Below are 14,829 nucleotides of genomic sequence, written 5' to 3'. Positions count from 1 at the left end.
GTTCCTATGTTTTTGCATTCTCTAGAATCTCATATAAATGGAGTAATACAGTATGTAACCTTTGGAGACTGGGCTATTTCATTTCGGAAAGTGCGTTTGAGATCCATTCAAGTTGTGTGTATGTCGATTATTTGTCCTTTTATGTTGCTGTGCAGTATTCCACTGTGTGGATGTACTAACCCATTTATGTTTCCTTTACCCATTAGAGGATATTTTAAGTGCTTCTAGTTTGAGAGAGTTATAAATAATGCTGCCATATACATTCAAGTTCAGGTTTTTGTGCAAAAATTAGTTTTCATTTCTCTAGGATAAATGCCTGTAGTGAGTTTGCTGGGTTACATGTTAAGTGTATGTTTAGGCTTATAAGAAACTGCCAAACTGTTCTCTAGAGCGGCTGTGCCATTTTATATTCCCACCCATAGTGTCTGAGGGCGCCTGTTTCTTCCCATCTTCATTCGTACTCAGAATTGCCAGTGTTCTTTATTTAAATCATTCTGATAGATGTGTAAGGGTATCTCATTGTGCTTTTAATTTGATTGTCTGTAATGACTAAAATGTTGGAAACCTTTTCTTGCGTTTATTTGCCATCCATGTATCTTCTCTGGCATTAAAATCTTCTGCCCATCTTTTTAAAAATTGGGTTGTTTTTCTTATTGTTCAGTTTTGAGAGTTTTTAAGGTATTCTGGATACAAGTCCTTTGTTTGATATGCAGTTTGCAAATATGTATTTTTTTCCTGTCTGTGACTGGTCTTTTTATTCTCTTAAAAGTGCTCTTAATAGAGCAAAAGTGTGTTTCATATTGATGAAGTCTAATTCAGCATTTTTTTCTTTTATAGATGATGATATTTATCGAAGAACTCTTTCCTAACCCAAGGTCATACTTTCTTCTTTGTTTTCACCTAAAATTTTATAGTTTTACATTTAGTTTTATTGTTTTACATTTTATATCAATTTACATTTACATGTTGAGGATTTTTTTGTATGCAGTGCAAGATATAGGTTGAGGATTTTTTTTTTTAATGTGGATGCCAATTCTTCCATGTGTTATATGTTGCAAAGACTGGACTTTCTCCATTGAATTGCCTTTGCACCTTTGTAAAAAATTAGCTGACAGTATTTGAGTGGGTCTATTTCTAGAGTATCTCTTGTTTTATTGATCTGTGTGTTTATCTTTTCACCAATACTATTCTGTCTTGATACTTTATAGAATGTCTTAGAGTTGAATAGTGTCCACTATTTTCAAAATCGCTCCACTTTTCAAAAATCGTTTTGGATATTCTGTTCCTTTACTTTTCCATATATATTTTAGAATGAGCTTTTCTATAGTTAAAATAAATCCTGCATGGATTCTGATTGGGATTGTGTTAAACCTATAGATGGATTTGAGAAAAATTGATATCTGGACTCTACTGAATTGTCCAATTCATGAACTTTGTATGTCTTTCCATTTATTTAGGTCTTTTTTGATATGTTTCCCTGACATTTTATACTTTTTAGTATGCAGATTCTGAACATATTTTCTTTTTTTTAATTTATTTTTTTATACAGCAGGTTCTTATTAGTTATCCATTTTGTACGTATTAGTATATATACATGTCAATCCCAATCTCCCAATTCATCCCACCACCACCACCCAACCCCACCCCCGCCGCCGCCGCCGCTTTCCCCCCTGGTGTCCATACGTTTGTTCTCTACATCTGTGTCTCTATTTCTTCCCTGCAAACCAGTTCATCTGTACCATTTTTCTAGGTTCCACATATATGCGTTAATATACGATATTTGTTTTTCTTTCTGACTCACTTCACTCTGTATGACAGTCTCTAGATTCATCCACGTCTGTACAAATGATCCAATTTCTGAACATATTTTCTTAATTTATACCTAAGTATTTAGTTTTCTGAGCTATCGTAAATAGAATTTTTTTTAAATTTTGGTTTCCAAATTTTCATTGCTAGTGGATATAGAACTGCTATTGACTTTTATGAACTGATATGTATCTTATGATCTTGTTAAATTAATTTATTAGTTATAAGAGTTGTGTTTATATGTGTGTGTATGTGTGTGTTTGTATTTCTTGGGACTTCCTATGTGGACAATCATGCTGTCTTTGAATAGAGATAGTTTTATTGCTTTCTTTCCAATCTGAATGTTTTTTATTTCTTTCTCTTGCCTTTTTGAACTGGTCAGAACCTCCACTATGATACTGACTAAGAGTGATGAGAGCAGTTACCCTCGTCTTGTTCCTGATCTTAGGGTAAAAGCATTCAATATCTTACCGTTAAGAATGACGTTACCTGTAGATGTTTCTGTAGATGGCCTTTATCAAATGAGGAAGTTTCCTTCTATTACTAATTTGCTGGGTTTTTTTCTTTTTTTTTTTTTAATCTTGAAAGAATGTTAAATTTTGTCAAATGCTTTTTCTGCTTCTATTGATATGATTGTGTGGGTTTTCTTTTTAAGCCTGTTAATATGGTGAATCACATTAATTAATTTTCAACTGTTGAACCAGCCTTGCATTGCTTGGAATATACCTCACTTAGTTGCAATGTATTGTTGTTTTAATATATCGATTTTTTTCAATTTATAGTAATTTTTGCTGATCGGAAGTTGGCTTTGTGTAGTAATCATGTTTTTAATAGTGTTTGTATCATTTATCTTTTTCCATCCTTTCCTTTTTAATATATCTATATCATTATGTTTCCTGTGGCCTTTCTGTAGATAACATATAGCTGGGTCTTGTTCTTATTTTAATCCAATTTTACAATTTCTATCTTTTAACTGGTGTTTTTAAGACCATTAACATTTAACTTAAGTATTGATATATTTATATTTATGTCTCCAAGTTTATTATTGGTTTCCTTCCTGCCTTTTCTCTTTTTTAATTTCCCTCGTGTTACATTTTCTCCCTTCTTTTAAGTCATTTGGTTCTCTTTTTGTAGCTTCTATTTCTTTTCTGAGAACTTCTCCTTTCATTCCAAGGGTGCTTGCCCATACTTTTAGGGCCACAGTTACTGTAGAGTTGTTAATATTTATCTTTGTTAATTTTATCCTAAACGTGCAAATGAGGCATTCTTTGTCAAAGACAGATGTCTTAATAATAAGTGTGTCATCGCTTTCTTACTCCCGATCTTATCCCTAGGTGACCCAACAAGAGCCGATGGGAAATTTCCCTACATAAGTAGCCAGCTACACCATAGATGAGAAATAAGGAAAATTATTTTTCTCTGCTTATAAAGAGGAAGGAGGCAGCTATCTTTCCCCCTCCTAAAGAGGTCTCCTTGGACACATAATAGCCTGAATCCAAACTGCAGCTCTTTGATATGTACATAACATCTCTCCAGGAGGCAGATAGCCCTGTGTGTCTCAACTTTTACAACCTAGAAATGTTTCCAACTTCTAAGCCTTCATCTTTTTGACATGTAAATACCAAGGAAGATAGTGAGCCAGTCTCCCCAGCACCTTATGAGTTTAACCTAGGGATCTAGTCTAGGATGTAAGCATTTTGCCCACCCAGGAAAATTAGAAAATTTTATTATCCTTTCATATCAGAGCAATTAACTAAAGAAACAGCTATAGATCCAATTCTCAAGGTATTTGAAGAGTCTCAGGAGGCTAGGGTTTTTTGTAGGGCCAATGAGGAAATCTAGAAAAGTTTTATTCCGCTACAGATATAATAGCTACATTAAAATCTTTATCTGATATTTGTAATATTTGGATTGGGGTTTGGCATTTGTTGATTATCTTTTTTAAAGGAGTATTTAGGTTTTCCTGATTCTTTTCATGCCCAGTAATTTTACATTTTATATTTTGACTATTACTTCATGAGATTTTGGATCCTTTTAAAATCATCTGGATTTTTGTTCTTGTGATTGTTTATTTTAGCAGATGGTCAAGCCATTTAAGATCATACCACATGTCCTTACCTACTTTCTGTGGATTGTGGTTCCAATGTCAATTTTGTCTTCAAAGCCTTTACAGTGCTATTCTAGTGCATCTCACTGTGTCTTTCTCCCAGAGGCCAATCTGAAACTCAAGTTAAGTGCTCAAAATCTGTGCTGTGCTGATTCTGGTTGGATTCATGCATATACAACTTTAGAGTAGGCTCAGGACATCATACTCAGATTTAAAATATCCCTTTTTCTAGCTCCTTTCTCTCCACGATCTACTCTTCACTTTTTGATTCCCAGGGCTCCCCCTTACTGCTCTTCTCGGTATAAAGTCAGGGCTTCAGCCTCCCCGTACTCCTGCTGGGGTTCAGTCCTGCAAGGTCTACCTACACAGCGTCCCTGGGGAGCAGAAGGGACTGTGTCTCTTTGCTAGCACTTGCCTGGTATAGGACAGAGCTAGTCAACAGGGATCAACTCTCAGGAACTGGATGGCTGCTGGTGGGGAGGACAAGTGGTACTGAATCTTTCCTGGCTCTCTTGGTGTAAGATGGGGGAGTCCCCAGCGCTCCATCCGCAGGATCTGCTGCACAGTGATAGTGGAGAAGGGAGAGGACACAGCTTTTTGGCTGCATTCGCCTGGTGAAAGGTGTGAAGAGTCAACAAGGTGGTTACAGCTCTGTAGGAAGGAAGGGGGGCGCTGCTTCTTTGCTGGCGTCCGTCTGCAGCAGGAGGAGAAAATCAAAGTGACTGTCCCCCAGCCCCTCTGCTCCTTTTCCTGGGCCTCTAGGGGGACACAGCAGGCATTTCTTAGGGCTTTTTCTGTCTGTACTTATTGGCAGTTCCAATCAGTTTTGACTGATATAGAACCCAGGCCAGAATATATAGGAGGCAAAATCAACAAACCAACAAACCATAACAACAATGAAAACCAAAAACTTCTAAACAAACAGAAAACAAGGGACCCACCATCAGGTTGTCTCTCAAGTTCTGATAGAGTCTTCTGGTATGAATTTTTTTTTTTTTTTTTTTTTTTTTTTTTTTTTTTTGCGGTATGCGGGCCTCTCACTGCTGTGGCCTCTCCCGCTGCGGAGCACAGGCTCCGGACGCGCAGGCTCAGCGGCCATGGCTCACGGGCCCAGCCACTCCGCGGCATGTGGGATCTTCCCAGACCGGGGCACGAACCCGTGTCCCCTGCATCGGCAGGTGGACTCTCAACCACTGCGCCACCAGGGAAGCCCTTCTGGTATGAATTTTAGCCCAAAGTATTTCATCGCAATTAGTGGAAGTGATAAGATGGAATGTATTTACTCCATCTTTTCCAGAACCAAACCCAGAATAGTTTTCGAATGGAATTGGGCAAACTGCAGTTTAAATGAAAGAAAGTGCTTAAAGCAGTATGACTGATAATGCAGTAGGATGAGAGTATGCAGAATCATAGTTCCCCTTTCTCTAATTAAAAAAATAGTCACTTTCTCAAAAGGTTGTACTTAACTTCAGCCCAAACTTAACACTTAACACTTCTTGTCCTGTAGGCTTTTCTTTCTTAGTGACAGTCAATGTGATATTATTTGAGTAAAAGGAAATAATTTTATAAAATATTTTGGAACATGTGACTTTTATCTGCTGTTATAATATTGTTTTTAACTGAATTTTGTGATAACCTGAAATTGAAATTTATGCTTCATGTATTTTGGTGTGTTCACAAAAGGTGGTTCTGGCTTCAGGAACTTTTAATTTCTTGCTTATAGGAGATTATGTCCATTTCTGGCAGACTCAGCTAATCAAAATACAGAGATTACATATGCATAGCTCTTATTATCAGTCAAAATTCTTAGTTCTCTCTTTTATTTTTAGAATGAAGAGTGCCAACCTATTCAAATATATATTGTGCTTTAATGTTTCTACTGACATGCTTCTCACTATATGTAACAGCAGAGTGAGGCAGGCAGAAGATAGGCAGTTAAAACAGCAAAATTGAAAAAACTGTGCCGGAATCCATGACATCTAACAGGAATTTTGTCCCTGGGTCTTAGAGTGCTCATAGCATGTAACAGGACACCTCTCAGCCTTAAGCCTTCTTGAAGTGAATGTCTCCCTTTATATGAATTAAATGATTAACTCTTTATTGTATAGTTATGTCTAATAAGGAAATTAATATCTCAATTCTGGGTTGTCTTCTCCATGTTAGAATCTATTAGAGGGTTGAAAACCAACATTTTTCCCAGCTTTTTCCCAGCTCCTAGTAAAGTTGCTTAACAAATTGATAATATGTGCATGAAATGTTCGTATTGATGACAGCTTTTACTAAAGTGCCCAAACCTTATTTTATATTTAAATGATTTTCTGGGATTCTTAATAATGAATGCTGGATTCCACTTTGATTTTTTGAAATAGGACTTGAGGGTCTTAAATCCATTGGGAGTATTATTTATAGAAAATAAAAATAGACTGAATGTCTATTTATATACAGTGAAAATATCTGAGCTTTTTCAGTTTCCCAAAGTAACATTTGACAAATTTATCACCTTACATAAGACTAAATCAAACAGAAATTCTACTAAAATGACTACATCACAAACATTTCAGGAAACGCTATGTTCTTTTCTCTTCTCAACATAAGAAAATAGTCCTACAATGGCTTTTAGAAATTTAAGAGGACATTATCCTTGCATATCCCAATTCATGTGAGGGCCTTCTATAAATATCAAGTAATAACCAAATCTATTTGAACAGCTGATTAATCTTTGAAAGCCTACCATCTAGCCAGACAATTGGGACACTTAGGTGGAAGTTCAAGGTATTCTAAAAAAAATGTGTCCTAAATCTGCTAGTTCAGGTCATGCGAGCTCAAGTTACTAGGAGTCAATGTGGTCCTTCTGCTTAGTTCTCTTTCACTGTTGTGGGCAGATCTTTTCATGCAGAGACATCTCCAGGGAACAAATTGGGCTCCCTGATTTCATTCTTTCACTTGTAGCTTAAGATTTAGTTTGTTAAATAATCCTACGAGTATCCTTGGAAACTTGGAAATCTGGTGTTAAAATACTGCATTTAAAGCCTAGGGCAGTGTTCGCATACAGTTTTCCCTTTCGAAAGTTATTCTGACCAAAGCATCACTGTTTGTTTTTCAAGTTAGCTATTTTATTCACTATTTTAGGAATAATTTCTTCAAGATTGAATATATTTCCATAAAGTGCACATTCAACAAAGATGCCATGCAATTTCATTTCTACCCAACATTTAAAGACTACTGGATGTAAATAGTTGTCAAATTGCTGAATATTTTCCTTGGCACTGATATGAATATTGATGAAGATGTGGAATCTGGCGGTTTCCTAGGTGACTCCATTGTCAGAGGAGGTAAAACAATATTCCTCCTCTTCCCATAGCAAAGACAATCTCCCTCTGCAGAGCGGCTCCTTGTATTTTACGAGGGTGCTTGATTTAAACTAATTTTTTCTAAAATTAAAATACTTAAAACATAATTAAGAAACCTGTGTAATTCAGCCCACTAAAACCATAAAACCATTTAAATCAAATAAAATTTACACAAAAATGGCAGTACTGCAGAAACCAAGAATGACCGTTACTTGCCAGGCCTGTTATCATAACATGTATAGGCTCACTTTGGGTGAAACAATTACCTTTTAAGTTGCGTCACTTTTTGGGGTACTTGAATGCCAGTTAACCACAGATACTTCATGAATCTTATATGGAGGGAATATATGAATGTGGCTTTTGATTCCCCCCCATAGGGCATTTGGTGGGCTTGTGTCCCAGTATGTTTCCAAGACATATTTTGATGCTTTCCCTTTTCACAATTCAGTTGTTGAAATCATTATTTGGCATGCAAATACTGTTTGTGGAGCCAACACAGAAAGCTGCCTCTCTTCCTTTATGGCATCTTTTTAACACTGATAGAATAATATAATGTTTTATCCACTATAATGAACTTCATTTACAGATGGCACGGAATTCTGGAGAATGACATGTTTCTCACAGATTTAAGAACCGTATCTTCAGTTGGCAAAAAATGGGAAACTTTGATATTATAAGGAATTGTGTTATGTATTACTTCTGATTTTAAAATACTCTCTGCCCTTATAGAAAACCAGTCAGCGTTTTCCCATCCACTTCTAAAAACACTGACACCAAAGATGGAAGTTAAAATAGCAAAGTGACTAGACTAGAAGTTTTGTTTTTCAGTCTAGTTAAAATTATAGTCATACTGGTTAGGTGCAAAATATCTAGATGTATGATTTTTTTTTTTACAGTGATTTAAACTGTAAAACTTCAAAAATTCAGGTATAGAAGCACCAGTGAACACTTTAATAAATGGGATTTTGACCATGAAAACTCTGCTTAGCCAGGTAAAAGTATTTTTCTCTACTCATTAAGGGAATACTAAATAGGATTTAAAGGATTGGACCTACCAAGTCTGTGTCCTACCTGCTATAGAGAAGGTATTCTCTTCCACGGGCTGGTGACCGTCAAGACTAACTGCCCAAACAAAGCTCTGACAATAAAGTGTGTCTCTATTCTCAACATACAGACTGAAAAGAAAATAAGAACTTAACAAATGGGAAACATTTTGAGAGTTCACACTGAAGCAGCGAGAGAAGGTGGTATTGTATGATCTGTGTAGTATGTGTTTTGCAGAAGCTTTTGAGTCAGGACCAACTAAAGGAAAGAGGGCGTAGACACCTTTACCTCAGCAATGAAGTTAATAAAACATATAGTACAAAAATCATTTATTTATCACGTACCATCCTGAGCACTGTAGGAGTCAAAAGCTATGTCGATGGCAGCCCTCACAACTGAATACTTCAAGGCTGATGCTACAGTAGGATACAGGGCAATGTTGATCTGCATGCTTAATTAGGAACAGTGTGAGACAGTCCACTGGGTTTGTACCAAACATTCTAGCAGTTCATTGAGTCTTCTAGGAGTTCAGAGAAGAGGAAGCTCATTTTCAGCTTGGATTAATTTTTTTTTTTTTTCCATAGAAAGTTTGGGATTTTTAGTGGCATGTCCCGGATTTTGTTGGTTTTTCTCTTCCCTCTCTGACTGTACCTTTATAGTGCAGTTTGTCAGCTTTTCCTTTTTCACACGGTCCTTAGATGTTAAGAGTTCTTTAAGACTTTCACCTTTTTTTCTCACTGCTTTCTCCCCAAATAATCTCATCCATGTGCATAGCTTTCATTGTCCTTTATACATTAATGGCATTCAAATATGCATTTTCAGATTAAGATTTCCCTCAGATCCAATTGCCTTGACTTGGATGTCTGAAAGGTACTTCAAATGGAATATCTCCAAGATTTAATACATGATTTTTCCTCCCAAGCCTAGCCCTCACCAGCATTTTCTGGCTTAGAAAATGACACCACTATCCAACCAGCTACTCAAGCCAAACACCACAGAATCATCTTTAACCCCTTTGCCTTCTTACTTCATATCCCATTTATCATCAGATTCTGTCCATCTTACCTCTAAAGACTCTGGACTCTTGTTGTACCCACTTCTATAACCGGAGTCTAGTATTGTAGCCTCTCTGGGTGTTTCCCTGAGTAAACTGTGACACCCACCTTCAACAATCCTCTGTTGATTCTTCACAATGAACCAAAGTAAGTTTTTGTTTTTCAAAATCCACTCTGAAGTGAAAGTAGCCAATCTGTAAAGGCTACATATGTACGATTCCAACTATATTAACATTCTGGAAAAGAACTCTGGAGACAGTAAAAAAGATCAGCGGCTGCCAGGAGTTTTTGGAAGGTGAGGGATGAATAGGCAGTGCACAGTGGATTTTTAGGGCAGCGAATCTACTCTGTAAAATACTGTAATCATGGATACGTGCTGTAAAACCCATAGAATGTCCAACACCGAGAGTGAGGTCTCACGTGAACTGTGGAGTGGGGTGAGAGTGACGTCAGTGTTGGCTCAGCAGTTGTAACTCTACTGCTCGGGTGAGGGGTTTTGATGGTGCGGAGGCTGTGTGTAAATGGGAGCAGGGGTTATATGGGAACAACGTACTTTCTGCTGCTCCATTTTGCTGTGAATCTAAAACTAGTCTGAAAAAATAAAGTCTGTTAAAAAATCCATTCTGATCTTGCATCGCCCCCTCACCTCCTGAAAGTGCTTTATTACCTTCCAGTGCTACTAAAATAGTTGGAAGCCCTTCGCATTCACAGCCCTTTTCTATCTCTGTAGCTTCATTTCCTCTTACACCATTCTCACTTTTGCTCTCTGCTTTCCAGCCACACTGGTCCCTTTTAGATTTGAATGGTACAAGCCGGGTGCTTCCACAGGGCATTTGCCCCGCCCCTGTATGCAAGGGTCCTTGCACACAGACCCTTTAGACCTGAGCTCATCCTGAGTCACTTCCTAAGGGAAGGCTTCTTTGAGATCCATATTCTTCTGCCACGTTGGTTGCTTTGTCTCTATCTCTCATTTAGAAATCCAAGTTATTTCCCCAAAGATTGTACCACTTTATATCTAGACATTCATAGTAATTAAATATTCATGATCATTTGTTAATATCACCCTTTGCTACTAGACTGTAAGCACCGTGAGACAGTACCCAGCTTATTTTTGCTCACCACCAAGTCTACTGCAATATAGGAGGTTGGAGGATAGGAGGTATTAGTAAATGTTTGTTGAATGAATGCATGGAGGAAAGAATGGGGACTGCCGAACTCGCCCTGGGTTACAAGTTTGCTCACTGTTTTCTCCAGCCATAGGGGATTGGAGTCACTGAAATATATATTAATCTCTCAGAAAAGAACTTTTTGAACATTCATTTTTAAAAGTCCCATCACAGCAGAATTTTTTTTTCTTAATCCTAAGCTTCTGTATTTCATGTGGTTACTCTATTCTCTGAGTTCTTGTGATTCCAGAGAGAAATTTGCTTTGCTCTTTAAGGCATTTAGAGCTTAGGGTGAACAATATGAAAATGGTTGGTCAACAGTGGTGATTATCTGACGTCAGGGCTGCACTCCACGTCCAGCCTTTTCTCCACCTCTTGGAAAATCCTCTCTGCATGGGTGGTCACTCAAGAAGAGAAGTGTGCTCTGTTCATTGCTCAGTAACAGAGGTGGAAATAAAATCGCCATTTATTTTTTAAAATTTTATTTTATTTACTTATTGGCTGTGCCATGTGGCATGTGGGATCTTAGTTCCCCAACCAGGGATCACATCCGTGCCCGCTGCAGTGGAAGTGCAGAGTCTTAACCACTGGACCGCCAGGGAAGTCCCAAATCACTGTTTATTGATGGGGCTGCCTTGGGTTCCTCTGGAAGGTGTCCTCATGGTAGCCAGCACTGAAGCCAAAACACCATGAGGCCATCTGTTTTCCGAGGCTCATTGCAATTTGTTCCCAAGTGGTATCACTGCATAGTTTCCCAGACTTCATTAATAACAATTGAGATGAAGAAATCATTCCCTTACTTTCCAAGTAAGCTAAGCAGTTTGTCTTAATTGCTTAGTCAGCCTTTACTGAGTGACCACCTGGGGATCCTAACCAATCATCTCAGTAATAGGGATGTGAATGGTGAATTGGTAGTAATTTTCACAGAGGTAGCGATGGGTTTTTAAGTTATCTGACGTGTACTATTTTCTCCAATTGAAATTATAAATTTTGCATATATATGTGTATAGATATTCTAAATGAATGCTTTTTTAAAATTACAGTCTGTCCTTTCCCATGGCACTGTGGCCGACTGCGCTGTTGTTGGCAAGGAAGACCCTTTGAAGGGTCATGTCCCATTAGCACTCTGCGTGCTGAAAAAAGGTGAGAGGTCTTTCTCCTCCCCGACTGCTGGGGCCCTGAATGATTAAAGTTAATTCAGAGCTTACCATCTGAACTTTCTCCCTAGATATAAATATAACAGAGGAACAAGTCTTAGAAGAAATTGTGAAACATGTTAGACAGAGCATTGGCCCCGTGGCTGCTTTTCGAAAAGCGGTGTTTGTGAAACAGTTACCCAAAACCAGATCTGGCAAAATTCCCCGCTCAGCTCTGTATGCCCTTGTCAATGGCAAGCCATATAAGGTAAATTATCAAGGATGTTGAGTGCTTGGTTTTGAAATGTTTTCCCCCACTTCTTTGGTGTCAACTAAGATCTTTAAATGGTTATCAAGGATATTGAGTGCTTGGTTTTGAAATGTTTTCCCCCACTTCTTTGGTGTCAACTAAGATCTTTAAATGGTTCTCAAGCATGAATTATATCCCTAAAAAACACATAACAGTACTTTTTTTTTCCAATATTATGGGGGAAATTGCATAGCCATTCTCTCTGTAGGAACGAGGGTTTTGGAGAGAAACACAGATTAATTAAGACCATATACTTTTGATTATAAGAACCAAAAGTATGTGAAAATATTTTACTGTTAGTAAATATGTCAAATTCAAACTTGTGGAAACTCAATCTTATTAAATTAAGGATAAATTTTCCTTCATTGCCGTCATTAGTGACTAATAGTGAGAGGCTGGCTATAGATATTTTGAAAATTCTAATTGATACATATGCTCATTATTTTTCCTGTTTTTAGTGAAAATTATTTTAGGTAATTTAGGCTGATTCAAGCATATGCATTCTTCTAATTTTTGTGCATATTATACATGCACAAATATATGTATTTTTAATCATCAAGATCTAATAAAAAGTGATACAACAGTAAGGAGTGGTTGTATGGGCAAATGCCAAAAAAAAAAATTCTTTCTATAGATGCTCATTGAAAGGCCCATAAAAGAAAGTACCATCTAGGACCAATAGTTTTGCTAACTGAACAGTTTATTTTATTATAGATACATTTTAAAATATTGAGTTCAGGGCTTCCCTGGTGGCGCAGTGGTTGAGAGTCCGCCTGCCGGTGCAGGGGACACGGGTTCGAGCTCTGGTCTGGGAGGATCCCACATGCCGCGGAGCGGCTGGGCCCGTGAGCCATGGCCGCTGAGCCTGCGTGTCCGGAGCCTGTGCTCCGCAATGGGAGAGGCCACAACAGTGGGAGGCCCGCATGCCACACACACACACACACACAAAAATATATATATATATATTGAGTTCAAAGTTCCCTGTTTTTGAACCTTTCCATATGAGTATGATAAGATAATGGGGAAAATAAGATTGCATATAATTGTTTAATTGTATAGAATGGAAGGGGTTCAATGAAGCACCTTCATCTGGCTCTAATTTTCTTTCCAGGTATCTCCTACAATTGAAGACCCCAGCATTTTTGGGCACATAGAAGAAATGCTGAAGCAGGCATTATGACTTTTTTTTTTCTTTTTTGGTCACTTTTCTAATTGGAGTTAGTTTTTGAAATTATTTCCCAGAAATAAATATTTAAATAGAAATTACATGCAAACTAAAATGTAAATTGTAGAGCTTGGTCTGAAAACAGTGCACGTGAAAACTAGTAAAAAGCCTTCTGTTTGATTAGCCCAATTAGCACTGTTACTGGTTACCTGTAACATTGCTCATTATAGATTTTCCAGAACTTTAAGAAAAATATATCTGACATAATGATTTATAAAAATTGTACCCCCCAAAAAAAACATTTTAATTGAAAGTGACACTAATATCGAGCCACTTGCTGAAATTAGGACTCTACAGCTTTGACCCAAGACCTAAAACTCAAGTGAAGTCAGAAAACAATTATAATTCTCTTATAGAAATTCTGAATATTTTCTAATATTCTTGAGATGCCCACATGCATGGTTATTTTAAATGAAATGGATGAAATGGGAAGTTTTAGGTAATCATCTAGACATGATTTTCTAGGTAGGAGAATCTGTCTAGTCACATATTTCCTGAGGGAAGGCTGGGTACCAACCAAGTTACAGCTCTCTTCAATCCTTTGTTACTTAGTCAAGGGAAATCACAGGCTGGCAGAGAGCCTAGAGGTCAATTAATCCAATCTCTTTGTCATGGAGATGAGGGCTCTTTGGAGCCCCTCCTCCTGTCTCAGGTTCTTAGTTGACTGTATACTTCTTAATGATTCCAGCTTCTTTTGGAAACAAGGAAATGTGTAGAAATGGGGAAACTGGCAAGGAAAGCTCTTAAGGAAGAAATGTAAACGTTTTTACATTAGCTAAAAACCGGGAGGAGTTTTAAGAGAAACCAAAAATCCAGATTTTGTGTGAAATCTCTAATTTTTAAATAGCTCACTAAAAAAAAATTGTCATATCCAAAGCACATCTTTCCATTTAAACTTCTATAAAACTATTGAGCATTAAAAAAATAACTGAAAATTAGTCTTTGTTAATAAGCATATGATAATGTTTCAATTAACCAGAGTAGGTAGATATAGATAATTACATATTTGGTTTCCTTAGGGTGCTACATGAGATCAGTTATCAAAGAATACATTTAAACTCAAAAAATACCATACCCATGTCTTTGACGGTTCTTAAAGTATTCCTCAGTCCATCAGGAACATTATTTTTAAGAGCAACTGTCTTAACATATAGTCTGGTAACATATCATGAAATATATATGAGAGATAATAGACAAGAGCTTATTGTTTGTTTCATAAAAATTGCTTACAACTTGTATAAAGACATTCTGAAAATGTTAGGATTTTTTGGACTGTAGCCTATAAAATAAATGGCTTCTCAAAGTAAATTGTTATTTGCTAAGATTGGCCTTTTGATTGTTACACCTGAAAAAATATTCATCTAACTGTTCCCTTTAATTATTTTAGTAGACTGAGTTAAACTAATTAGATATTCAACTTATAATTTGAAGCTGTTGGGTTCCTTAATCTGTCTCTTCTCTTGAGTACATTTTATCTTATCACAACTGTAATCTTACACTTTTTAATGTCTTAGAATTAAGATGTATTAACTTATTATTTCATATAAAATTCAGTTAATTTGAAACGGCAAATTCTTTAGCCGAATGTGTATCACAGTTCATCTGCAAGGTATGAACCCAGGCATATACA

General features: G+C 37.0%; 1 protein-coding gene across 3 annotated transcripts in view; it reads left to right on the top strand.

Moving 5' to 3' along the window:
- The window catches only part of ACSS3 (acyl-CoA synthetase short chain family member 3), a 142,083-nt gene extending 127,598 nt beyond the window's left edge, over positions 1-14,485 (top strand). The window contains exons 14-16 of one of the 3 annotated variants that reach the window (XM_060112954.1): positions 11,572-11,671; positions 11,757-11,932; positions 13,086-14,485. In XM_060112954.1, the coding sequence (XP_059968937.1) occupies positions 11,572-11,671; positions 11,757-11,932; positions 13,086-13,154 (345 nt within the window). In that variant the 3' untranslated portion in view covers positions 13,155-14,485. Of the gene's footprint in view, positions 1-25; positions 101-11,571; positions 11,672-11,756; positions 11,933-13,085 lie in introns of those variants that run through there. The other 2 variants (XM_060112955.1, XM_060112956.1) reach the window with 2 other exon arrangements.
- The last annotated feature ends 344 nt before the right edge of the window (positions 14,486-14,829 follow it).

This window comes from Mesoplodon densirostris, chromosome 11, assembly GCF_025265405.1.
Source record: "Mesoplodon densirostris isolate mMesDen1 chromosome 11, mMesDen1 primary haplotype, whole genome shotgun sequence".
NCBI classification, from domain to species: Eukaryota; Metazoa; Chordata; class Mammalia; order Artiodactyla; family Ziphiidae; genus Mesoplodon; species Mesoplodon densirostris.
The sequence above is the reverse complement of the archived record's forward strand: the minus strand, read 5'-3'. Positions and strand labels throughout refer to the sequence as shown.